The sequence below is a fragment of the Mandrillus leucophaeus genome, unplaced genomic scaffold (genome assembly GCF_000951045.1).
Source record: "Mandrillus leucophaeus isolate KB7577 unplaced genomic scaffold, Mleu.le_1.0 Scaffold167, whole genome shotgun sequence".
In the NCBI taxonomy this organism is placed as follows: Eukaryota; Metazoa; Chordata; class Mammalia; order Primates; family Cercopithecidae; genus Mandrillus; species Mandrillus leucophaeus.
Genome location: NW_012101665.1, coordinates 3,608,056 through 3,633,794, shown reverse-complemented (window position 1 = coordinate 3,633,794; position 25,739 = coordinate 3,608,056). Strand labels below are relative to the sequence as shown.

The window sequence follows — 25,739 nt, the reverse complement described above, 5'->3', positions numbered from 1 at the left end:
TATATAAAATATAAATATAAATATATGTATATTCATTCTTGAAAAATAATAGCCTAAAGTCTTTTTGTGGATCCAATTTATATCAACTTTAGTACAAATACTAATTTTTAAAGCACATGACTATAGTGAAAACCTGCGGTTTTTATAATCACAATGCATTCAAAGAATTTTGCCTATTTTGTTTGTTTTTGCCCTGGAGGAGCTGAGGGTACAAGTGGATTCCTGTAGAACACAAAGGTGTAGGCAGAAGTTTTACTGACTTAGGCTATTTGGAATCCAAGTTGAATTTCCCATTAGCCAGATTCCTTGTTGATTTCCTATGGGATAGAGAAGAAGGGAAACGGTGTTTCCTTCCTGAAGAGTTGAATTTAACCACACTGGATGTCTGGCACTGTCCTTGGCTATGATGGTGTAGCATACAAAATCAAATATACATACATATATGCATATATATCTACACACACGCATACAAACATATATTATCCATACATACTACATATATACATATATCTACACACATACTTGGATAAAGCAAGAGCCACGAACAAAAATGTCAATTATATGTTCTACCATGGACCCTTTGAAAAAGTCATAGACCCTGTTAGATAAAGTAATTAACTAGAGGCTTTGAAAATCTTCCTACTGGCAAGCATACTAGGAATTTTAATGAAATGTAATTACCACACATTGCTACAGCCATTTTAGAACTGGATATCATGACAATTTTTACGACTGCACAATAAAACCTTGAAATAGCTGCAACTAAAGTGGTAATCTTAGAAAGTTTATAGAGGGAGGCAGAAAAAGAGAATTTTTGAAAGAATTGCTCTGAAACTCATGCGGCAAGCCATTTAAATAGTCAAAATAATGAGAAGAGATGGTTTTTGCATTACAGGAGTTTCAGGAATCAGATGAAAGCCTGAGCTCAGGTGAGGCACCTGCTAATGGGATGTGTGGAGTCAGCCACAGACATAAGCTTTGTTCAACAAATGCCCTTGCAGAAACACAGCTGTCACACTGTCTTGCTTTTATCTACGCTCTTGAAGTTTATCAGTAAATCAGTGAATTGCCAAATCTGATTGTCTCCATCTTCACTGATGGTTCATTCCTTCTGCAAATTCTTTTCTTCAACTACATTTCAGTTCTCTTTCTGTTTATCAGTCTGTGCCAATAATTTAGCACGCAGTCATTCCACAAATATTTCTGCACACCAATTATGGGCGAGGTGCTAGATAAAACTACTTAAATAATTTTTTAAGTTGTTATAATTTTCTTTTAGCCTTTCTAACTATGCTGGAAGTTGGAATTAAGGGCAAGGGCCATGTCTCATATTCCTGAGTCATTCCCAGAAGTTAGCTCAGCACAGAATCACTCGGTTAGGTAATTATGTGTTAGTGTTTTTGATTGATTATATCTGCCTGTATATAAATAACACCAGACGAAGAAGAGAAGGCTGGTAATTTTGGTATGAGGATACAAATAGTGTGCAGCTAGTTTGGTGGAATCAAATCTAATGAGAAATATGTCAAATGCATTTCAAACAATTTCATTCATCATCATCTTGACTACCGTGATTATGATCATTTATTTAACTCTTGCTTGATAGCAGGTACTGCTCTAGAGCACGCTTTATGAATTTTTCATTTAATCCTCACTACAACGCAGAGTGCTGTCACAAGTCTTTTACTGAAACAGGATTTCGTAGTAGTGAATATTACCTATGTTCTGTCTTAGACTTGGAAAGGTGTTTTGTATTCATCGGTGTGGCTTAAAGGAAAAAGTCTGGATTTGCAAGCTCAAAAAGCCTGGATTTTAACACCAGCTCTATCACATGGCTATGTGGCTCTGAGCAAGTAAGATATGCCACATTACCCTTTGCAGAGTCAGGAGCATCAGTGATAACACACGGGAAGGACTCAGTACATGGCAGGTGCTCAACAAAAGCAGCTGCTATTATTATTATTATTACACGCATACACACACATGGTTTATTACTTAAAGAATGTGATCTAATGTATACTTGATAAGAGGTAGCCATTTTTAATGGAGATGAGTATTGGGATGGGATTCAAAAACCTTAATTTTATTTTATTTTTTGCTGTTAACTCTATGGTTTTGAGCAAAATGGAGAATCTCTTTGTTCTTCTGGATTTCACATCTGATTAAATAATACTTGCTTCTCCTGGCTTCATGGATAGACATGAGAATAGATTGTTTGAGTGTTTTGAAGTTCTTAGTTAAAGATGTACTATATGAACCTACAGCAGTACTGTAATTGGCCTTTAAAATGTTTATCCAATCCTGGGCAAGCTAATGTTTTCTGGTGGTAAAGTGTACAAAATAATTATTATTTGGTGAGGGAGACAGAAGCTTTGAGTCACTCAGATCTTGGTTTGAACTCAGGTTTGTCATTCTTCTAGTTGTGTGACTTTGGTCAAGTTATTTTCCCATCTGAGCTTCAGTCTCTTCATATCGAAAATGGGCAAAATATGTATCTCATAGAACAGTTTTCCATGTAAAATACTTAGTGCAATATTAGATGACCTCCGATTGCTTTTCCTTCCCAAAGTATCCGCTAAATAATCATTATAATTTCTGCATTTTGAATTGCAAATACTTCTCAGATTGGTTAAGGATGTTGTTCTCTGTTCTTACTTATGCCTACTTGTGTCCATTTTCATAAGTAACAAACAAACAAACAAACAAAAAACACCCAAAATTGGCTTCACCAAAACAATACAAAGCAAAAAAACCTCAAATCTGTAGGCATCACACTACCTGACTTCTAATTATACTACAAGCCTATAATTACCAAAGCAGCATGGTACTGGCATAAAAACAGGCACATAGAATGGAACAGAATAGAGAACCCAGAAATACAGCCAAATACTTACCACCAACTGATCTTCGACAAAGCAAACAAAAACATAAATTGAGGTAAGGACACCCTATTCAATAAGTGGTGCTGGGAAAACTGGCAAGCCACATGTAGAAGAATGAAACTGGATTCCCATCTCTCACCTTATACAAAAATCAACTAAAGATGGATCAAAGACTTAAATCTAAGACCCGAAACTATAAAAATTTGAGAAGATAACATTGGAAAAACTCTTTTAGACATTGACTTAGGCAAAGAACTCATGACTAAGACCCCAAAAGCAAATATAAAGAACCCCAAAACAAATGAATGAGACCTGATTAAACTAAAAAAGCTTCTGTGCAGCAAAAGAAATAATCAGCAGAGTAAACAGACAACCCACAGGGTGGGAGAAAATATTTGCAAACTATGCATCCAACAAAGGACTAACATCCAGAATCTACAAAGGAACTCAAGCAAATCAGCAAGAAAAAAAAAATTCCATCAAAAAGTAGGGTAAAGAAATGAACAGCAATTCTCAAAAGAAGATACACAAACAGCTAACAAGCATGAAAAAATACTCAACATCATTACTCATCAAGGAATGCAAATTAAAACCACAATGAGATACCACCTTACTCCTGCAAGAATGGCTATAATTAGAAAGTCAAAACAAAACAAAACAATAGATGTTGGTGTGAATGTGGCAAAAAGGAGCACTTTTGCACTGCTGGTGAGAATGTAAATCAGTGCAACCTTTACAGAAAACAGTATGGAGATTCCTTAAAGAACTAAGAATGGAACTGCCATTTGATCCAGCAACCCTACTACTGGGTATCTACCCAAAGGAAAAGAAGTCATTATATGAAAAGGACATATGCATAGGCATGTTTATAGCAGCACAAGTAGCAATTACAAAAATATGGAACCCAGCCTAAATGCCCATCAACCAACAAGTGGATAAAGAAAATGTGGTATATATATATACACCACGGAATACTACTCAGGAATAAAAAGGACCAAAATAACGTATTTTGCAGCAACTTGGATGCAGCTAGAGACCATTATTCTAAGTGAAGTAACTCAGGAATGGAAAACCAAATATTGTATGTTCTCACTTACAAATGGGAGCTAAGCTATGAGGACGCAAAGCCATAAGAATGATATAATAAACTTTGAGGACTTGGAGGGGAAGGTTGGGAAGCAGGTGAGGGATAAAAGACAACATACTGGGTACAGTATACACTGCTTGGGTGATGGATGCACTAAAATCTCAGAAATCTAACTAAAGAATTTATCCATGTAACCCCAAACCACTTGTATCCCCAAAATTATTGAAATAAAAATAAAAATTTTAAAAATTGGCTACAACTTTTTCAAAGGTGCACTGCAGTGAAAGCTTAATTTTATGCATAAACACACACTAGTTCTTGGTTATTATATGTCTTACGACATGGATTTGGTGATAATGCAGGTCAAATCATGTTCACTGAAATGTCACAACTGTACAGTAATTTTGTGATAATCTGATTATTCTTCATGCCAAAATGAACATCATAAAAAACAGTTACCTGCATGTGGACATGTGTTTAAAATATTTATCTTAACACCGGGGAATATACAAAGACCATATTCACATCTTTGTCCAAACTGCTACTTAGCTGAAGTCATTGTCGAATTTTCTCTCACAAATGTTAAATAGCGTTACTTGTGCCAGGAGGATTTATCTCCTGGCTTGTTTTCTTTGAGATGGTATGAGATGGGAAAGAGAGGGGGAGGGAAAACAGAAAGGGAGAAGAAGCAGAAGAGAGAGAAATGTTACCTACTATAGATTTTAATCTGGATAATCACTTGTAAAAGTCAACACTGGAATGTTGGAAGATGTATGATTATTGTAATTCCTAGAAAATGAAATTGGTAAACTGATCTTGGCCAATGATTGACAACCAGCATTTGTTGAGTGCTTTCTATGTCCTAGACATTGTCCCAGATGCTTGATACATTTAACTCATATAATATTTACAACAACCTATGAGGCAAGAACTATTATGATGCCCATTTTATAGATGAAGAAACTGAGGCAGAGTTAGGTTAAGAAACTTGCACATAGTCAAATACCAAGGAAGCAGTATATCCAGGATGTAATCCCAAAGCACCTTGATCAGGACACTGATGAAAAAGAGAATGAAAAAGAGAAAACTCAAACAGAGAGACCATTCTCTGTATGAGTCTTCAGGTAAGCCTTAGGCGAGAAGAGAGAAGTAACAACATCCATACAAGTGAGAAAGTGAGATTCGCAGGTAATGTTTAAGAAACACAGAGGAGGACCTGACTACGGTGGGCTGTTAGGAAATGTTGGAAAAGAAGACACAATACGAATTAAGCAGAATGGGGCTGTATTATATAGTTTATGAGTAAAATGCCTATTCTCATGTTTGTCTTTTTTTTTTTTTTTTGACTTGTTTAGAACAAATGCACAGAAGCAAAATATCTCAGAAAATATCACAGAAGCACAACTGTTCAGACATGAGCTTCAGCATGGGTTGAAGAGGTAAGGAAGCAAGGTTTAAAGGCTGAGTGGTCCACAATGGATCCAAGCACAGAGGAGAATTCAGTAAGAGGATGGCACTGGGAGCTCAATCCTTCTGGATGGGCCCCCTGGAATCAGGTAAGCCAGGGGAAGATTTCTATGCGCCATGCTGCCATTTTGACCAGGGTTCAGTGAGTTTTGGGAAACAGGCTATCTGCTTCTGGAACACTAACAATTCTAGGAGTATCTCAATGGTAAATGTCTTATTATGCATGCTCTGCAGCTGGTCACAAAGGGTCAGAGGGATATATGGCCAGAGAGATAAGTTTTGGATAGGAACAAAGATCCTGGAGCTAAACCAGTTTCCACTCAACAAACTACATTCTATTTCCATTATAATAGCATCAGCTTGCTTGATGCAGGGGTCCTCATAGATTTTTAAACAAATGTTTGATTTTATATTGATCCAATAGTAGAAAGGCAAACTAAATTGTAAAGATGCTGGAATTCAACAACTCATCAAAAGGATGTGCTATTTGCCCTATCAAAACAAAGCAGGCTGCTTTTTTCCTCTTAAATGCCAGATAATATGTAAAGTGTATTTCAAAATCTAATGCCCAGGGAATTTCTCTTTTATGTAGCTCCTATTTAAGACGTCAATACCTATGCCTAGAAGAAGAAGAAGAAAAAACAGCCCAATAATGCTCACTTGACATTTGTGGATCTCAAGCTTGTCTGCACATAGGAATCATTAGGGGAGCTTGGAAAAAATAGACACCTGGGTCTCGTACCCAGAGGTTCTGATTTAACTTGTCTGGGCTGGGACTTAAACATAAGCATTTCTAAAGCTGCCCATATGATTCTAATGTGCAGTCTGGGTTGAGAACCAACGTGAGTGGCAACTGCCATTCATAGTTTCAAAGAGAAAATCTGTCTTGCAATTTTGCAGTGGCAGCATGTTACAGGGAAGAAAGTACTCAACGCGAAGTGAAGAGATGCAGGTTTTGGCTTTGGGTTTGTAGCTTAACTTTTCCGGACCTAAATTTCCTTATCAGAAAAATGATACCATTCAACTTGAAAGATTTCTAAGATTCCTTCAAACTTTGATATTTTCTGGTTCTAGGCCTGTGATTCTTAACCTCATTAAAAAATAGATTCCTTGGCCTCACTTCCAGACATTTTCAACCTGGTTGGTCTGGGGTGTGTAGCAGCATTTTTCAAGTGCCACCCAGGTGAGTTTATTTTTTATTCTTCTGTTATTTTATTTTTTGTTTTTCTCAGACAGGGTCTCACTCAGTCGCCCAGGCTGGGGTGCAGTGGCATGATCATGGCTCACTGCAGCCTCGACTTCCCAGGCTCAAGCAATTCTCCCACCTCAGCCTCCTGAGTAGCTGGTACTGCAGGCACACACCACCATGCCTGGCTATTTTGTTTGTTTGTGGAGACAGTGTCTCCGTAGGTTGCCTAGCCTGGTCTAGAACTTCTGGGCTCAGGGGGTTTAGAACGCCTGCCTCCCAAAGTGCTGGGATTATGGGAGTAAGCCATGAGCTGCAGTGCCCAGCCCCAGGTGAGTTTAATGTGCCACCAGCATTGAGCATCACTGCTCTTTGTTCTCGGTGGAACAAACATGCTTTAAGACAGAGGTTGAGATTTGCCTATGAGTGTGCACATGTGTATGAGTGTGATTGTGTAGGGGGATGAGGAGTGTCTGTACATAAACATGCCTGGGGGTGTAATGCCCAGCTGAGAGAGTGGAGGGAATTCACACTGTGTCTCATATTAATTCGGGAACGTGGGAGTAATGGAAACACATATGTCCATGTTGTCTTAATTAGTCCCTGCTGGTTGTTGTGTTCACATAGTCAAGAAGTGATGCCAAGTCTCTAGGATTCCAGCCCATTTTTATTCTTTTTAATTAATTAATTAATTTATTTATTTTGAGATGCAGTTTCGCCCTTTTTGCCCAGGCTGGAGTGCAATGGCACAATCTCGACTCACTGCAACTTCTGCCTCCCGGGTTCAAGTGATTCCCCTGCCTCAGCCTCCCAGGTAGCTGGAATTACAGGCGCCCCACCACCCACACCTGGTTAATTTTGTATTTTTAGTAGAGATGGGGTTTCACTATGTTGGCCAGGCTAGTCTTGAACTCCTGACTTCAGGTGATCTGCCCGCCTCGGGCTCCCAAAGTGTTGGGATTATAGACATGAGCCACCGCGCCCGGCCTCAGCCCATTTTAATTCTTATTGGCTTCATAGGAATGAAAACAGCAGGTAAGATGGCTTGGAATAATAACAACACCCAATACTAGCACACTAGAGAAAATTAATCTCAGTCTCACTTAGTATAATATCACTTAATCCTCACAAGGGTGAGGTTAATTTTCTCCATTTTAGAGATAGAAAACCTGAGACTCAGGAGAAAGTAAGTGAACTGTTTGAGAAGACACAACTAGAAAGTGGTGGCGGCCAATATTCTAACCCCAACCTTTGGATCTCTTTCCTCTGTTGACTTACCTCATGCACCCACACTGATGCCACCAAACAACCTTTAGGTGACCTGGCACAAGGATGTGGGAGGAAGGGGGCATTCACTATCTCTGGGATTAAGAGTGAAGAGAATGGGGCTAGTCATGCTGATTTTCCCTTTGTACCCCATGGAGTGTCAAAACCTAAGACTGTGTTGCCTTGGAATGAAGGCCATTCAACTTGTTAATAGGAACAGAAGCAGGGCACATGCCAGGAAGGACATCAAGAGAGAGCAGATTCCAAGCAGGTCAGTTCTAGCCTCTGCTGCCACCTCGAACCTGAACAATTCAGCATCATTATTCTGAATTTTCTTCTTTCATTTTTTAAAGCCAGTGATACTGTCACCAAAAAAAGATAATCTTCAAAGTAGCCAGAAAGAAAGAGCAAAAGGCCGAGATATAAAAAGTCGATAGAACACAACAGAGCTGGCTGGGCATGGAGGCTCACTCCTGTAATCCCAGCACTTTGAGAGGTCAAGGTGGGAGGATCGCTTGAGACCAGGAGTTCCAGACCAGCCTGGGCTACATGGCAAAACTCCATCTCTAAAAAAGCACAAAAATTAGTTGAATATGGTAGTGTTTGCCTGTAGTCCTAGCTACTCAGGAGGCTGAGGTAGGAGAATCACCTGAGCCCAGGAGGGTGAGGCTGCAGTGAGCCATGATCATGCCACTGCACTCTAGCCTGGGTGACAGTAAAACGCTGTCTCAAACAAAACAAAACAACAGCATACAACATAGCTATCAGGTTTGACCCATAGATTGAATAACTGCTTTAAAGATTCAGGCTCAAAATTTTCTTGAAGTTCTTAGATTCCTAAGTGATGATTTAAGGACCACCAGTAATCACAATCGTGGGTTAGAATAGTGCTTCTCAAACTTTCAGGGAGCATCAGAGTCACCTGGAGGACTTGTTAACACACAGATTGCTGGGCTTCACCCCTAGAGGTTCTGATTCAGAAGGTCTGCAATAGCCAGAGAATTTGCATTTCTGACAAACTCTCAGGGATGCTGATCCTACTGGTTCGGGATTAGAGTAACAGTTCACTAGTGCTGTGATACACTGAAGCTAGAGAAAATCAGAAATACTCTCCAGGTCTTCACTTTTAAAGCTTACTCAGGCCCAATGTAAAGAAATTCTAAGAAATAAATCACCATTGGGGCATAGCCTAATTCTTTGTTCCACAAATTCAGGCCTTTCTAAAAGAGACCATTGCTGACATTCTCGTATATCCACATAATGGATCTGAATTCAGACTGATTCACAGAGAAATGAAACAGTGGAGGAAAATTCCAGATATTAAAGCATTTTATGGGGCCAAAACAAGTTCAGAAAAATATGAAAAAGCAAACTTAAGTTTTTAATATAGTTAGCATTCAGCTCATGAGTGAAAATCTTGTGCCAAAGTACCATAATCTAGTTTATGCTACATTTGCCCTTTAGGACATATATTAAAATTTTAGGGCAAGCCATATGGAGAGGTTTGTAAAATTATACACTGAAAGGTAGGCAGTGTACCTTATTCCCAAAAGACTATAATGTTCACCTCTTAGAGCTAAAAGAGTAACAAGATCACCAATTTGCATGAAATGTATTTAAACACTGAACATTTGCAACTCCTGAATAAAAGTAAATTAGTCTATTGAGGCTGGCTCATAAAAATCATCTTAGAGCTACAAAATAATTCTGAGGTTTTACTCATAATAACGTTTGGAGCTTTCATAAGAAAGATTTGAAGACTTCAAATTAAAATATAATGAATAGGTCTAAGCTTTTCTCCACTAAACACTTGAAAATTAAGACGTACTAGAATGCAGTGAAGGCTTAGTTTTAGCTCTTCCTTCAACGGCTCTCCCTCCCTTTCCTCTTCTATTTCAAAGGGATCCTGTGTACAAGAAAGCCCGAGGAAATGCAGGGTATAAGGATCAAGCTGTTTATTATGAATGTCTATTCAACAAGCTAGATACCATAAAATAAGCGTATAATGAGTGAGGCCACTTTAATAATAACTTCGTTACCTACTCATTCCATGAGCCTGACATCTTCAACTGGTGTTGGTGAATTGTGTGGATATCTAGAGGTCAGTTAAGTTAAAAAAAAGACTCACAGAAGATTTGAACTTCTCTTCACCTGGTTATTGTAACCTACCTTGGAAGGCAGCAAGTGGACTGAGTTTTTGAATCAGACAAACCTTGTTTGAATTCCAGTCGCCCATGTGTAAAATGGGGATGCCAATGCCCACCTCACTCTACAGATGTGAAGATTAAATTGAGTAAATGCTACAAAATCCTGCGTACCATGCCTGAGATAAGACAAATGCTCACTACGTGTTAGTATTTTTCGCTTTCCTCTGATTTTGCTCTAAGCTGCAATGATTTGGGCCAAAGTTCAGTTCCTCTCATCATGACACAGCATTTTCTTTTAGCTAGCATACATTTCAATCAAGAGCATTTAAAATCATTGGTTTTAAGCTGGTTTAAATTCATATGTACTCACTTTCTTTAAAAGCAATGTTAATTCATCACACCGTATTTCTATTATTCTTACTGATAATAACTGATATTCTGGGTAGCCCTGGGGTCTATAGTAATATTTCTACTAATGAAGATTTATTCTAATGAAATATTTGATGCGAGAATCTTTGTAGCAGAAGTAGGAACAATAAACAAACAGAATATAGTTTCTCTTCTCATTCCTCAAGCTTGGTCACAGGCTCTGTCCTCCACTGGGGGTAGGAGGACATCTGACTTTAGCCTAGGGTGAAGGCCCCATCGTGTCTCTTGCAGTGGTTCACTGCCCAGAGGCTCAGCACGTACCTGTGCTTTGACTAAGTAGCCTCTTGGCAACTCCTCAGTGACTAGTTAACAGGGACTATAACAGGAATCATTTCCTCAGAGGAAACCAGTGTCTTTTGGCATAGAACTTTATCTGAGATAATCATCTTTTTTAACTGGAGGGAGCCCAAGTAGTAATGGGGAGGCCCAGCCTGAACCAGTTACGTAATTCTGTCTGTGGAGAGGTGTCTCAGTGAGCTTGCCCTCAAGACCACTAGGAAAAGCTTATTTATACACAAATGTACATTCTTTCATATTTGGACAACTTTCTAAATTAGAGATGAAGAAGCCCATGAGTGGTGGTAAAGAAAGCCTGTGTCACTCACCTGCCCTGGTTGTTCACAGGCTGTCTGGTACCTGGCCTGCTGGCACAGTTCTTTGACCCGCTCGTACTTGGGCAAGTGATTTGACTGTTGGATATTCTTGCTGGATTCTTCCTTCTTACGTAGAAATTTGCTTCGACAAAAAGGGAAAAGCTTCGTACATGAGAAGTGATCTGAATTACGGTCCCTGAGTCCTGCCCTTTTTTTTTTTTTCTCTGTCACATGACTCCACATTCTTTAAACAGCAAGAAACAGATGTTAATCTGTGTCTACAGGAGTTCAACATTTGATGGGTCCTTTATGAAAATGATAAGCTGGGTAGGATGAAGATGACAAGTCAGGAAAAGATTCATTCTTCCCAAAAGCATTAATTTCAAAATTTGGGCATACATGTTTCATTTTACATGCTCAAAGTTCCTTTTGTTAAAAAAATTATATAAATGTTTTCTCTCTCCTTATTTATGTACAGAGAAAAACAAGGCAATGGGCATTAATGAATCAAAAGGGAGAAATCCAGAAGTGACGATGAAAATAATTACAATGGCATACATTTATCTATTTAAAGCTAGGAAAGGCACATAAGGAAAAGAAGTAGGAAGTAGAAAGAAAGGTGCTGGGTAAGGCTTGGAGGCAGCTTAGAGAAGAACGTGGGGAGGATGGTAGAGAAACTCAATCTACTGGACTGATTAGAAACCAGCACTGAGAAATGCAACAGTAAATCTACACCCATGATAAAGGCGTTGGTCCAATCTTATGAGAATTTATTCTTTTTGGGGGATGTGGACTCATCATTCTCTTGCTGTTTTGGTATTTTAAAAGTTGATATATCATAATTATACACATTTTGGGGGTATGTGTGATATATTGATATCAGTCTACAATGGGTAATGATCAAATCAAGATAATTGAGATATTCATCATCTCATTTATCTTTTCCTTGTGTTGGGAATATTACAATTCTTTACTTGTAGTTATTTCAAAATATACCGTAAATTATTGTTAATGATAATGTCCCAACTATACTATCAAATACTATAACTTCTATCTAACTGTATTTTTGTACCAATTAACCAACTTGAGGGTTATTCTTTACAATTCTGATCCAGCAATAATTACTCTATTAGCCACCACAGAATAAGCAGCAAATCATTCAATCTTGTGACTAGGCTTACAAAATCTGCATGCTTAGTAAATAAAAATAAGGAGAGAAAAAAAAAATACCCAGCAGGGAGAGCTGCCCACTAGGACTGGTTCCCAGAAGCACCCCAGGAACCAATAATTACCCTCTTTCCACTAGGAATGTATCACGCCAAATTTTGGCCTTCTTGTTTGTTCGAAACCTGAAAGCAAAATGATAATATTTACTGTTGGCATCTGGACGTTTTTCCAAATGGATCTGTGCTAACAGCTTATTTAAAGAAACACCTCTCACTTCCCACAGACCACGACTGCATCTCCATCAATATGCTATTCACAAGCAGCTGAGGAATGCTCAACTTGGGGTGATCCTTGTGGGCAAGGTATATTCTGCCTCCATGTCTTCAGCTGCTGGCTGGCTCTGGGCACCAGCTGGAGCTCAGTGTGTTTGGGGCTGGCCGAGAGGAGGAACAGTGACGCACCTGTTACCTGGCTTTTCTGGGTCCAGAAGTTTGAGGACAGACTTGCCGTCCACATCAGGAGGTGTGTCGAGCCCAGCGATATCCAGGATCGTGGGGGCCAAGTCAATGTTGAGAACGATCTGTGGGACTCTGTAAAGGGGCACACGGTGATGGCTGAGATCCAATGCCAGGGGAAGGTGGTACTTAGGGCTGCTTTTTCTACAACAGTGACTCATTGGCCTTCAACTCTTCTCACCCTCTCATCTGGTCTCCTAGGCATGGGTGGTTGCATGGCAAGGGTGGGTGTGTGATCACAGCAATGGCACTGAGCAAGATTAACTGACTCTTGCCAGGGTCGGGCTGGAGAGATGACTGCACCCCTGTGCTCTGACCACATCACCAGGCAAGATGCAGCCTGATACATGGTTTTTGCAGCAAGCATACTTTTGTTTAAAATCCAATAGTCCATAACTCTCCAGTTGAACAAGGGCCTTCAAATCAATATTTTTAAACAGGATATACAGTTTTTACAGTTGGATTCAATCTATGCTACCTAGTCCTTAAAACATAAAGCCTTCTAGATATAGGTCTGACAATTCCCAGGGTGTTTCTAATAATCTTAGGAGGCATAATAACATTCTTCAAAGAAACCCTTCTTACTTCAGTTGCCCTCTCTCCAGGACGTAGTGGGATGTGGCAGCACATGAGGTACATGGGGGAGATTCAGAACATCTGGGCTCTGGGCCCCACTGCCAGCACTTCCAGAATCAGGGATCTGAGATGGGCACTGACACTGTCTGCCTAGCTTCAGTGTTACATCAGGGGTCCAGGCTAGATGACTTTTAAGGGCCACTCCAGCTTCTGGATTCTACTTCTACTTTTTCTTTTAGTCTTCCCATAATTCTTTCATGGATGCAATCCCATTTTATTCAAAACATTCTGAGATGATTGGCAAGGCCATTTTATGATGGGAAAACAGAGATGCAAAGAGATGCAGTGACCTGCCTACAGTGACAGAAATAGCAGCCTAGTCCTTCAGCTCTTTTTCCTTTAAAAGAAAAGCCAGCATTTAAAAATTTATCTTTTAAAAACATTTCTTTCGGAAAAAATTTTAAAAGTTAAACACTAAAAGGATGGCATCGGTTTTTATTTATTTATTTATTTTAAATGACAGCGCATCTCTGATTCAAAGAAGGATGATGTCCCAGAAGATTACATCCTGTCTGTGCACACAGACCAAAAAGACATGGATTCCAGTCAATTTGAGAGAATTAGTCATTGATACAGTTATTTTTCCTTTCTCTTTAAGTAGTATACTTCAGCTAATTTAAGATGTGGCAGGGGGAAAAAGGTTTTCATCTTCTAAATTAACCAACCTACACACATCCTTTTTTGTTTGGGATGAAAGGAAACCGGATACTGAGACTGGTAATTGAATTATCTTAGACACACATGAGGTACGACAGTTGAATGTTGCAAACAGAGAAATACGTACATTGATCCTGGTTCTACACTTGGACCACGAATAAAAAAAGGCACACGAATATCAAAGTCATATGGCATGGATTTCCCCTTGACCAGTCCAAACTGTCCAATGTGGTAACCATGGTCGGCGGTGTAAATGATGTAAGTGTTCTCCAGCTCCCCCGTCTCCACGAGCATGTTATACAGCTGAAATACAGCACAGGAACAAGTCAGAATCAATTGTGCTGGTGTAAGATGATGCTCAATAATGTTGCCACGATTGCCCCCGAATATTTTTCCTGTTATTTTTAAAAGGCAAGAGTTGCTTTAATAACATTATGTATATTTTCTATTTGCTTACAATCTGGGAGGGAAAAGGTCCAATAGTAAAGTTGAAACGTAACTTTTTAGAATCTAGCACATTCTACTTACAGGCTTTTTGTTTGCTTGCTTGGTAAAACAAAAACAAAAACACCCCACACAAAAACCTCTACCATCAAACTTTATAGGTTGTATTTTCAAAACCCATTGTTAAAGTTATCATCACATATCTAATTACTAAGGGTTAAAAACAGGCTGCTTCCGAGCCTGATCCAGTTAAATCCAGCCTGAGGCACATCTTGTTTGGCTTATACTATGTTTCAAAGTTCAGAAAATTTCAAATAAATTTTTTTGTGTTTCTGGCTTCTTTAAAAAAGTCAGAAGACCTGCTGATACTTGATCCACATTTCGACATGGCAAAATTTAGCTGGAGCTGAGTAATTGCTGTTGCTTTAGATGGGGCCCTTAACTCCAAGTTCAAGTTCACCACAAGCTCCATCATTCTTCATTGTCTTTGAGGATGTGGCCCTTGATCTATGCTGATTTGATTTTTCTCTCCTATTTTTTACTGGCTCCATAAGAAACCAACTCTGGAGAGGTAGATGGAATGAGGGCAAGATAGGGGAGGGATGATTCAGCCACTAAATACATATTCTCTCTCTTTCTTTCTCTCTCAACGTGATGCTGGAAAATGAAGAGGAAAAAACCAAACAGGATTGGCAAGAATGAGTCTACGCCAAGGAAGCTGGGCCAAAAACTATCACTGAGGTAGGTTCATGTGCTTACCCTCTCCACAGAATCATCCACTGACATCAAAGTCTGGAGCCTTTTGCGCTGTAGAATGTTTGTAAATTCCATGTGGATGGGCAGCATTGGTCCTGTGTACTGCATAATCCAGTGTTTATCCATATTTGGTGCATAGTTATAACTAGGAGTTCTGCAAATATCCAGAAAGGAATCTTACTATATATTTCTTACTTAGTCTTTCAGGACTATATCTCGAGGTTGTGAAATAATCATTATGGAGAGATAATTGAGACACTGCTAAAACATCTTCCTCTTCCAACTATCTTCTGTTTGCATGTATAAGAAGATGAAGTCTTCACCACCCCAAACAGCAAATATCCTCTGAAGGTATATATATTCAAACATATAAAACCATGACTGGCAGCTGAACGTGTAATTAGAAGTTCATTTGGGTTCACTGAATAAAATGTGTAAGAAACATATCAAGATGATGATGGTTATGTTACAAATCTGCAGATAAAATCTCAGTAAGGTACAAGGGAATATTCTCATGTGATGTTAACTCATAAAAATTTTATTGCTAATGAGGCTATTAAATGTAGTCACAAATATGTTACGTGGAATGATGTATCATCATTTCAACACATCTTTTTCTCTTGAATACTTGAGAAGAGTATTTTATTGATTACTTACTTATCTAGTCCTCATGAGTTTTGTATATAGATACCATTACTTCAATTGGACTTGTGGGAATGATAACCAAGTCTACTTCTGCAATATACACGTTTACCAATAAAGCTATTCGTTTAGTAAACAAATCAATATAGGTGCAGGGAATAATTTCTGCAAGCCACAAGGAAATGGTCCTAATGTTCCAGAATAGGTTAGTTCAAGTCTATATTTAATCTACCGCAGAGATCCACGTGGTGTCCCATGTCTTCCACTGGGTACTGAAAAAAACATGTCACCTTCTCTTGATGTCTCACCCAACCCCCTCCACCATTAGATGCTGCCACCTCATGCTCTGGCATGGGCACACAACATATCTATGCTACAGCAATTCTCACCCCGAGAATTATCTGTTTATATTTGAACTCTTTAACAGACTATAATCCATTTGAATCTTCCTCTTCAATGTTATTAAGCACGTAGAGGTTAATATTAAAAACTGAGTGAGAGTTTAACATTTGTTGGGTATCATGCAAACCGTTTTATATACATTAACTCACCTAATTGTCTCAGCTGTTGTGTAAAATAGGTTTATTATTCCCCTTCTACAGCTGAGAAAATCAAGGCTTGGCAAAGTTAAGGAACTCCTCCAAATTAACAACATTAGTAAGTGGTAGAAACAGAACTGAATTCCAAAGCCCATTTGCTTTAACAAAATGAATGAGAAGGGAAGTGAGGGGTGCTTCCTACATCTGAGATTGCTTTTAATATGAACCACAGCTTTAAAAATAGGCAGCCTCACAGAATGAGCAACAGTTTATGTGACCGAGAAATCTGATTCCCAGTCTCTGTCTGAGGAGGATCCCATCAGTGAAATGTTGTGGATAATGACAGCTGAATGTGATCCCATGCCATTATTTGTATTATAAAACTAGGGAAAGAATCAGTCATTGTGAGCTTATTGATTTCAGGAGTCTTGACCGAGTCCTCCCCTGGTTCTGTGGTGGTGTGGGTTTCCCATGGGGAAAACCTGGAGTTTCTGAGATTCATGGTGATACGCTGGGACACTGCCTTGCACACTGGATCATATAAATGCCACCTGCTATTATACATGCTCTTCTGCTGGTGGATTTGCAGAACCTCTCTTTTGATAGTAGAAAATGCTGGTTTGGGATCCCTGGCCTTCTTGGTTGACAAAGTTACCCTGGTGACCAGGATGGGTGCTGGTTACCCAGTAGAAGCACAGCAGCACAAATAATATAACATTGAGCTCAGAAGACACTGTCTCTAAAAGTGTCTCAGTTATGCTCAGAAGTGTAAGTAACTCATGTTTAAAGAAAGAGACAAGATTTAGAGTGGAAAAGAGGGTGTGGCTCAAATGTGCTCATCTGTAAATGGGTTAATAGGACTTTTCTTAAACAGCTGTTTTGGGCCAGGCGTGGTGGCTCATGCCTGTAATCCCAGCATTTTGGAAGGCCCAGGCGGGTGAATCACCTGAGGTCAGGAGTTCAAGATTAGCCTGGACAACATGGCTAAACCCCGTCTCTACTAAAAATACAAAAATTAGCCGGGCATGGTGGCAGGTGCCTGTAATCCCAGCTACTGAGGAGGTTGAGGCAGGAGACTCTTGAACTGGAGAGGTGGAGGGTGCAGTGAGCCCAGATCGCGCCATTACACTCCAGCCTGGGTGACAGAGGGAGACTCTATCTCAAAAAACCACCACCACCAACAACAAAAAACAAAAAACAAACCCAAAGCTGTTTTGAGGAACAACCAGCATATATACATAGCACTTAAAATGCCTAGAACAGAGGCACATGAATTTCCTCCATGAGCCAATAAACAAGCAACTCCCATGTAATTATCTGGGTTGGAAAAAATCCATAGTATTCCAAAACAAACTCTTCAGGTATGACCTGTCATTCTTAAGATAAACCTTCAATATAAACTTTCTCCTGCCTACCAAAGTAAATGATTCATAAACCAAATGGTCCCATTTTTTTTCTTTGGCCTGAAAGAGTTCTTCATATCCAAAAGTAAACCACAGTCATAAGGGAAGTGGGGAGGGACTTAAGCCCATGTCTCTTATTCTTCATGTCGCATGTTGCGTTACAAACAGGATTAGATTAAGAGGTTGAGGAGGAGGAGACAGGGGCTTCTAAATTCCCTCAAAAAGGGTTTTTCGCCCATGGGGGTAGTTCGAGGTCAGAGAAATATAGAAAGTTGGTCGTGAAAGGCCCCTAACCATTTACTGATACGTGCCCTGAAAAAGAATACAGCTATAACAGATTACACGGGGTTTCTTTATAATACCTAAACATCCTCTACTTATTGCCTTTGATGTTGGGTTGGGTTAATTTAAAAATAAATCTAGTTGACTTTTTTAAAACCACAAAACCTCAACACAAATAAAAATTACAATAGGGAACTGAAACGCAGGCCCACAGCGGGCAAATTATATCTTCCACCAGTTACCTTGGTGTGCTTGGCATAGCTCCACCCCACTTGGAGGAACAGGGAAGCTTGCAGCAAATTACAAGCCTCAAATTGGACTCCCGGATTTACAGAATGACATATGTTAAATCTGGCTTATATTAAAAGGGAAAGTTCAGGGACTGATGTCAAAGCTGTCCTCCCCTGCCCGCCCCCCTTATTTTTCTTAATTTCTCGATATGGGAGATGACCCCCAGCTCTGGGGATGAGGTCCCAGGTGGGATCTCAGCAGGCAGCAGGGACAGAGCGTACACGTGCCTTTTAAAGGAAGACAGACTGCCACTGCTTCCCACAGAACAGCAGCTGTTCAAGGACCCGCAGGTGGAAGGTCGGGGGTCACTGGAATTGACAATGTTGTTGAAAAGTGATCTTTTGCCAAAGGCCTGTGGTTGCCCCCTGCTGAGGTCTGCCAAATTCCTCGAAGATGCGGCCTTCTGTTCCCCAGTGATAATGAAAACTTGCTTCCCTAAGGATTGCCTTCAAATTATTCAAACAGGGCCTGGAGCTGTCAGCTGGAACACAAGCCACTGAAAAAAGCAGGTAACCGTTTTTGGGAGAAATGGAAAACCACATATTGAGTTATTCCAGAATGTTTTGGAATTAGACTCAAATATTCATCCCAGCTCTGTTCCTTAATAGTATGTGATCCTGGACAGCTTTTTGTCTAAGTCTCAGTTCCCTTATCTATATAATGGGGATAACAACTTTAAAGAGTTCTTGTGAGGGTTAGGAGATTTCTGTGACTCTAGAGAGCAAAGTCTGGGACCATATCACACCCATTCTCATAGGTAGCTGGAAAAGAGCTTATCCCTTAATAGCTCATTTGATTGCTGCAGCAACTGTGAGGACTCAGCAGGGCACATTAGTCCCATGTTACAAATGAGGAAGTAAAGTACACAGAGGTGGCTCAGAAATAATGCACCGGGATAGCTCTCCATCAGTGCCCCTCCTACAACACCACACGGGCCACAGTCTTGAACCAGAAGCCCCACAAAGTGCCTCAAAAATCTCACTCATTAAAAGGAAAATTGATATATCCATTTCTTCCTATCAAAAGTAAGTCCTAAAATCTTAGCATTCATCCTGATTTACAATACCACCTGCTTCTGCTTTCCCATCAGGTATCTTCCCATCAGTTGCTGGGAAAACTTTTGTTGCAAATACAGAATAAAGCCTGGCTCTTCTAGGCACACTGGCTGCATCCATGAAAAGGTAGATAACACAATACTGGTTATTAAAATTGAGAGGACTACAGACAAGACTATCATTTTCAAATTTCCATTGCTTTCTTAAAAAAAAATTCTGTGTTGGAGGTAGAGTCACACATGCCTAACCTGGGAAGACCTTTCTCTTGCCTGTTAGATAAGGGCTTCACCCAGTACTGTACACTCCAGACCTTATCCTTCCAAGAAAACATCCCTGTAATCCTCCATAGACTATTCCCATACATAAAAGTTTAACTTTTCCCAGCGAGGCCTCCCTGCATATTGTTTTCCTGTAGTCACTGCTCGTTTGGATTTATTGCTCAGTATGCTGGATCATGGATACTTGAGTCCACTGTACTTGTAAGCTCAACCTTCACCATCATGCCAATTCTCCTGGCTGTTTGACTTTCTTTCTGGTATTGCTTATTGACATGACAGAAATAAGAATTCTGAAAATCAATAATGTTACCTTTTTTTTTTTTGACAGGTGAGTATTTTAGGAGAATTATTCTTACTAGCAAAGAAAGAGTTTCAAGAGATGCATGTTTTGTATATTAAATTTACACCTGGGGAATGGCAAAGAACTTAGGAGTTCTTTTTTAATGCTGATGGCCTTTGGTGTCACTCCAGTGAAAATGAATATATTTCTAGTGTTTTATATCTGAACATGTGTTTTCCTCATTTATTTAGTCTCAAACAAACAAACAAAAAGCCCTAATGATCTAACCCTTAAAGGTCACTGGTAGCAGAACCGTCATTCTCTTAGAAATGAAATAAGACTTCAATTCCCAGAATAAGCCAGTGATACAGATGTAAGGCACACATTCAAAGCATTAAATTGGAAATTCTATACTTAATCTCTCAAGCTGCACCATCCCAGTTTTCACTAAAACTGAACTTACTTAACTGACTTTGTGGAGATATTCCCCACCTGAGTTCAAATATCTGTAGATATGTAACATTTGAACATACGCAGGATAATACCAAATGATCTTGATTGGAGGTATATAAGAAAAATAATTCAGAGTCTTTTAATGAAGCTATAAATATCAGTTAGAATTGTGCAGATGCATGAAACTGTTTATAGCTCTAATCTGAATTGTGACTGTGATGTGAACTGAGTAAGTCTGGGGGAGTGAGAAGACCACCTGGGGCCAAGAGAATTGAGTTTCAGCTCTAGTTTTGTCCCTAAATACTCATGTGACCTTCACAAAACCATCTGGGCCTTCATTTAAAGAACATAGACTTTGGGTTTTTGTTTTTTAATCTAAAAAACTGGAATTATATTATCTCTGAGTGTCTTTTAAATTCATGAAACCAACTGTTTAAATATTTTGATACTATTTTTAAAATGTTTTCATGTCAGCTATTTAATGAGGTGAACATGTTTGTTCATTTGCTAAGCAACAATGAATTGTGCAACTCCTTTGTCGGAAGGCATGTTCACCAGGCACTGGGAGGTAAAGAGATGAAGCATTTTGTCCCTGTCTTCAGAACAAAGCTACCTGCAAAATTCCAGGGCATCATTCACCTGATATGTTATTTGAATGCCCCCTGGAGTTGTGCAACTCGACTTCAGGGATCTCAGGAAAAAAGCAACACCAACGCCGACAGTATAATTAGTAAATGATCCACCCAGAGAAGAATGAGCTAGAAACAGAGAAAAGGGAGCAATGAGTTCTGCCCAAATCACATTTTTTTTTTTTTTTTTTTTTTTTTTGTAGAATTTAAACTTTTCTCATTTTCAAAAGCACGTCCTTTCATGTATTTGTGGAAAGAGGTATGAATGTGCAAATTCTTTTAAGGCAAGACATTTCTTTTCAGCTTTAGATAACAAAGGTGTTTCAAAACCTTTGTCCTGTGGCTTGCACAGAGGGAGTTTTCCCTTTGACATCTATGTTTATTCAAAAGCTCTACCTTCACAACAACTCTTGCAAATTAGTGCACACGGACTGTTCTACCAAGAGTTTAGATTTCACTTGAACTTGTGTATTTGTGTGTGTGTGAGTGTACATGCACACACACACAGTCACACACATTTATAGGTATGGGAAGAAAGAACTGTTAAATTGGAATAACAGGCCAGGTGTGCTGGCTCATGCCTGTAATCCCAGCACTTTGGGAGGCCGAGGCGGGCGGATCACCTGAGGTCGGGAGTTCAAGACCAGCCTGACCTACAAGGAGAAAACCCGTTTCTACTAAAAATACAAGATTAGCCGAGCGTGGTGGTGCATGCCTGTAATTCCAGCTACTCGGGAGGCTGAGGCAGGAGAACGGTTTGAACTCGGGAGGCAGAGGTTGTGGTGAGCCGAGATCATGCCGTTGCACTCCAGCCTATGCAACAAGAGTGAAACTCCATCTCAAAAAAAAAAAAAAAAAAAGAAATTGGAATAACAACAACAAATTTTCAAAGTTGACAGGGGCATAGTTCGTAGAAGGGTGATAAGGAGGTCCCTTAGTTTCCTATAGAATCACCGGGGAGGTAAGTGGCATCTCCTTCCCTGTCACGGCTTTTGTCCACAGATGTGTATCATGACATCACTGAGGCGGAGAGAGAGAAGTACATTAAAGCAGGGGTGAAGGAATTGCATCCCTATGGAGGTTCTGGGGAAGTAAGTTACTGAAAAGTAGAGTAGAGTCTTAGCCAGAGTGCAGGGCTTTCTAGTAATAGGATTATTATGTGTTATTATGACGGAGGCTTCCTCAGATTTCTCAGTGGCTATGAGTAGCTGAGTTACCATTTGATTAAACTGTTTTCCCTGTCAACAAGTGGTCGATAATCCCCTTTCACTCTTCCTTGGTAAGCATAAGCTCTACCATCAATTTGTAAAGCTAACAGGCCAATAGCAAACTGGCTTCCTCTCTTTGTTGGGAACGGCAAACACCTTGGAAAGATGATACATTCGCCCCAGTTCTGAGAGGATCAGATAGTTAAAACCCGATGCCAGATGAAAGCGATCTGAATGATGCCTGACCACCAAGGAAGAAGACCAAAAGGGAAGTGTTCACGTTACTTGCATCCCTGCAACTGGGGAGAACCTACGGTTTCTTGCGCAGTGTTCACAGGGCCTGCCAAATATTTCTGCAAAGTACTTAACTTCTTGCATCCCTTTGCCTGAATGTGTTGCTAATGTTTTCGCTAAGGAAGCTGGTCATTGAGTAGCTCCATGCACTACCGTCGGCAGCTTGTCTTCCATTTGTCTCACTCCTTTTGTCTGAAGACTGAACTCTGAACCTGTGCACATGCTCACTCCTTCCAGCCCCTTCCTCCAGCAGCAACCAGGGACACCTTTACAGCAAAGATGCCAGGAATTCAAGGCTTTCAGGGTATGCAGGAGATCACAGTCTAGGTGCACAAAACCCAAGGATTAGCAGCAAAGAGAAGCTGAATCCCTCAACCAACCACATGAATTTTCATTTCCTGTGGCTAAGGGAGTTCTCCAAACTGGCACTTACCTATAGCATATACTTGCACCTGGAAAAGATAACACAGTCCAGATTGGTCCTTATCCTGTCTATTGCATTGGAATGGGCAGGTGTGAGAGGCTCATCACAATGTGAGTCTTAGCTTGTCAAGAGGTATGTCATGTCACAATGGACAAGCATCAAGTTGTCATTTCTCTCACTGCTTCCCCTAAACCTTAAGTTGAGCCATATGAAATTGCCCTTTTGTAGGTCAAGAATGATAGAATGTTGGTAGTTTCTCAATAGAAAGCATCAGTAAGAATTGACACTTATGAAGTGGCTTCTATGTCCCAGGCTGTATGTGGGGACTTTACCTACATTGCCTCTCTTAATTTCTCTTCATGACATCACATCAAGGTGCTAATATTATCTCCATTTTACAGATGAGACAGTGGAGGTTTCCAGAGATTAAAGAAAGCACCCATAGACTTAGTGAGGGCAGCTGAGACAGGAAGGCAGGCTTGTTAGCCTCTAAGGCCACACTCTGCCCTGTGTAGATTTTACTTTACAGAATCACTAAATAAGGGCAATAGATGGTTCATTTGAACTAAAAAGGAACTACTGAATCTATTTGCACGTGGAAATGACTGAGCCACCTCCTATTTTGTTACTACCCAACCTCCAGTGACTCTCTGCTTGCAGTTACATACAAACTCACTGACATCCTCAATATTCTGCAACAGTTTCCCTTTGCAGCATTGTTCCTCAGTGCTGCTTTCTTTGTAGTCAATTCTGCAGTTTCTAGGACACATCTTAGATTGCATCCCTTACACAGTGACTGCATGTCCTTGCCATATTCTCTTCCTGAAACCCAATCTCTATACAATCATCTGCAGAAATTTTACCCATCCTTGAGGCCCACTTTGAAAGTCTTGGTCCATGAGTTTTCCTGGTTTCCCTTGAAGATATGAATGCTTCTCCCTCCCCACTCCGCAGCCCTGCCAATGTCTGCTCTGTGCTTGTCACTTCTGGCCCTATTGGTGATATCGCCATTGGGACACTTGCCCATCCTGCCCCTAGAGCAGAGGTTGGGGCAAAGTCACTTTATCAAGGCTAAGATAGTATTTACAGTCTGTATGGCATCTGACACAACTGCTCAACTTGGTGGTTGTATTGTGAAAGCAGCCACAGACAATACATAAATGAATGAGCGTGACTGTGTGCCAATAACATTTTATTAACAAAAACTGGTGGCAAGCTAGGTTTGGACTGTGAGTATCAGTGTGCCAACCCCTGTCTTAGCTCATCAGTCCTTAAATGTCAGCAACTATGTCTTCCTCATGCTTATCTGTATCCCTGTTGGACTGCATAGTGTCACAGGTGGCACCGATGAATATTTGTGGAATGAAATAGAATTTTTAATTACTGGAATCAGAGATGCTTTTCAAAAAGCTATTGCTGAGACCCTGAGAACTCTGCAGATCCCTCCCCTCATGCAATATTGAATCCATGCAACTGAGCTCTCAGAACCTCTTGACCTGAGGCTGATTTTCCTACAGGCTTAGGACCTTGCCTCAAAGCTTCAAAGGCAGGCTGACTTTTAAGGAGCCATAAAGCACTCTGGTTTGTCAACCCCTTCTCCTCCAGCTTAGGGGAACATCTGTAAAGTTTACAGTTATAGGAAGTCACTTTAGGCTGGGTTTCTGCTAATGCAATAAAGAAAGGTAAAGTGATTTCTGATTCAACAGAAACGGGAACAGAGGGGTTCGGGGGTATTGAAAAAGCCCGCAGGACTTTTTCCTTTCATTGAATCAATTGGCTACTAAATTTGTAAGTGAGCTATAATGGAGAGCCACTTGTTACACATGGGCTTCATTCATGAATTTAGTTGCAGAGCTATATATAGCGGAAGATCTTCAGAAGCTTAAATATCCACCCATGGAGTAGACTCCAAAACATAATGGCTTATCCCAGCTATATTCCCAGGTGCTGGGGCAACTTTCACGATTTGTTGATGATAGTTTGTGCATTAAAACACTTCCATGTGGCTAACACGGTGAAATCCCGTCTCTACTAAAAATACAAAAAAATTAGCCGGGCGTGGTGGCGGGTGCCTGTAGTCCCAGCTATGTGGGAGGCTGAGGCAGGAGAATGGCGTGGAACCCGGGAGGTGGAGCTTGCAGTGAGCCAAGATCGCGCCACTGAACTCCAGTCTGGGCAACAGAGCGAAACTGTCTCAGAAAACAAAAATCCAAAAACAAACAAATAAAAAAACACTTCCATCCTCTGAGTTCCTGGGCATGCTCAGTAGGTTACCCACCCTGGCTTCATATTGTTAGTTCTTGTCCTGAGTCAGCTCTGGCCTCCTTCTTTCTAGTCTAAGTCACGTGATATAGAGATGATCTGTGTACCACTGACCAAGAGTCATAAGTCAATTAGTTACAATGAGGTACAAATAAAAATATTTTATAAGGTTGGGTGCGGTGGCTCATGCCTGCAATCCCAGCACTTTGGGAGGCCAAAGTGGGTGGATCATTTGAGGTCAGGGGAGTTTGAGACCAGCCTAGCCAACATGGTGGAACTGCATCTCTACTAAAAATACAAAAAATTAGCCAGGTGTGGTGATGTGTGCCTGTAGTCCCAGCTCCTCAGAAACCTGAGGCCGGAGAACGGTTTGAACCCAGGAGGCGGAGGTTGCAGTGAGCTGAGATTGCACCACTGCACTCCAGCCTGGGTGACAGAGCGAGACTCTGTCTCAAAAAAAAAAAAAA

General features: G+C 40.3%; 1 protein-coding gene across 2 annotated transcripts in view; it reads right to left on the bottom strand.

Moving 5' to 3' along the window:
- Positions 1 to 25,739, bottom strand: part of SULF1 (sulfatase 1) — a 226,228-nt gene that overhangs the window by 62,147 nt on the left and 138,342 nt on the right. For both annotated transcript variants that reach the window (XM_011976497.1, XM_011976496.1), the window contains exons 8-12: positions 15,236 to 15,386; positions 14,160 to 14,335; positions 12,686 to 12,814; positions 12,350 to 12,406; positions 11,070 to 11,199 (exon numbers count right to left, since the gene is read on the bottom strand). In XM_011976497.1, the coding sequence (XP_011831887.1) occupies positions 11,070 to 11,199; positions 12,350 to 12,406; positions 12,686 to 12,814; positions 14,160 to 14,335; positions 15,236 to 15,386 (643 nt within the window). The remainder of the gene's footprint in view (positions 1 to 11,069; positions 11,200 to 12,349; positions 12,407 to 12,685; positions 12,815 to 14,159; positions 14,336 to 15,235; positions 15,387 to 25,739) is intronic.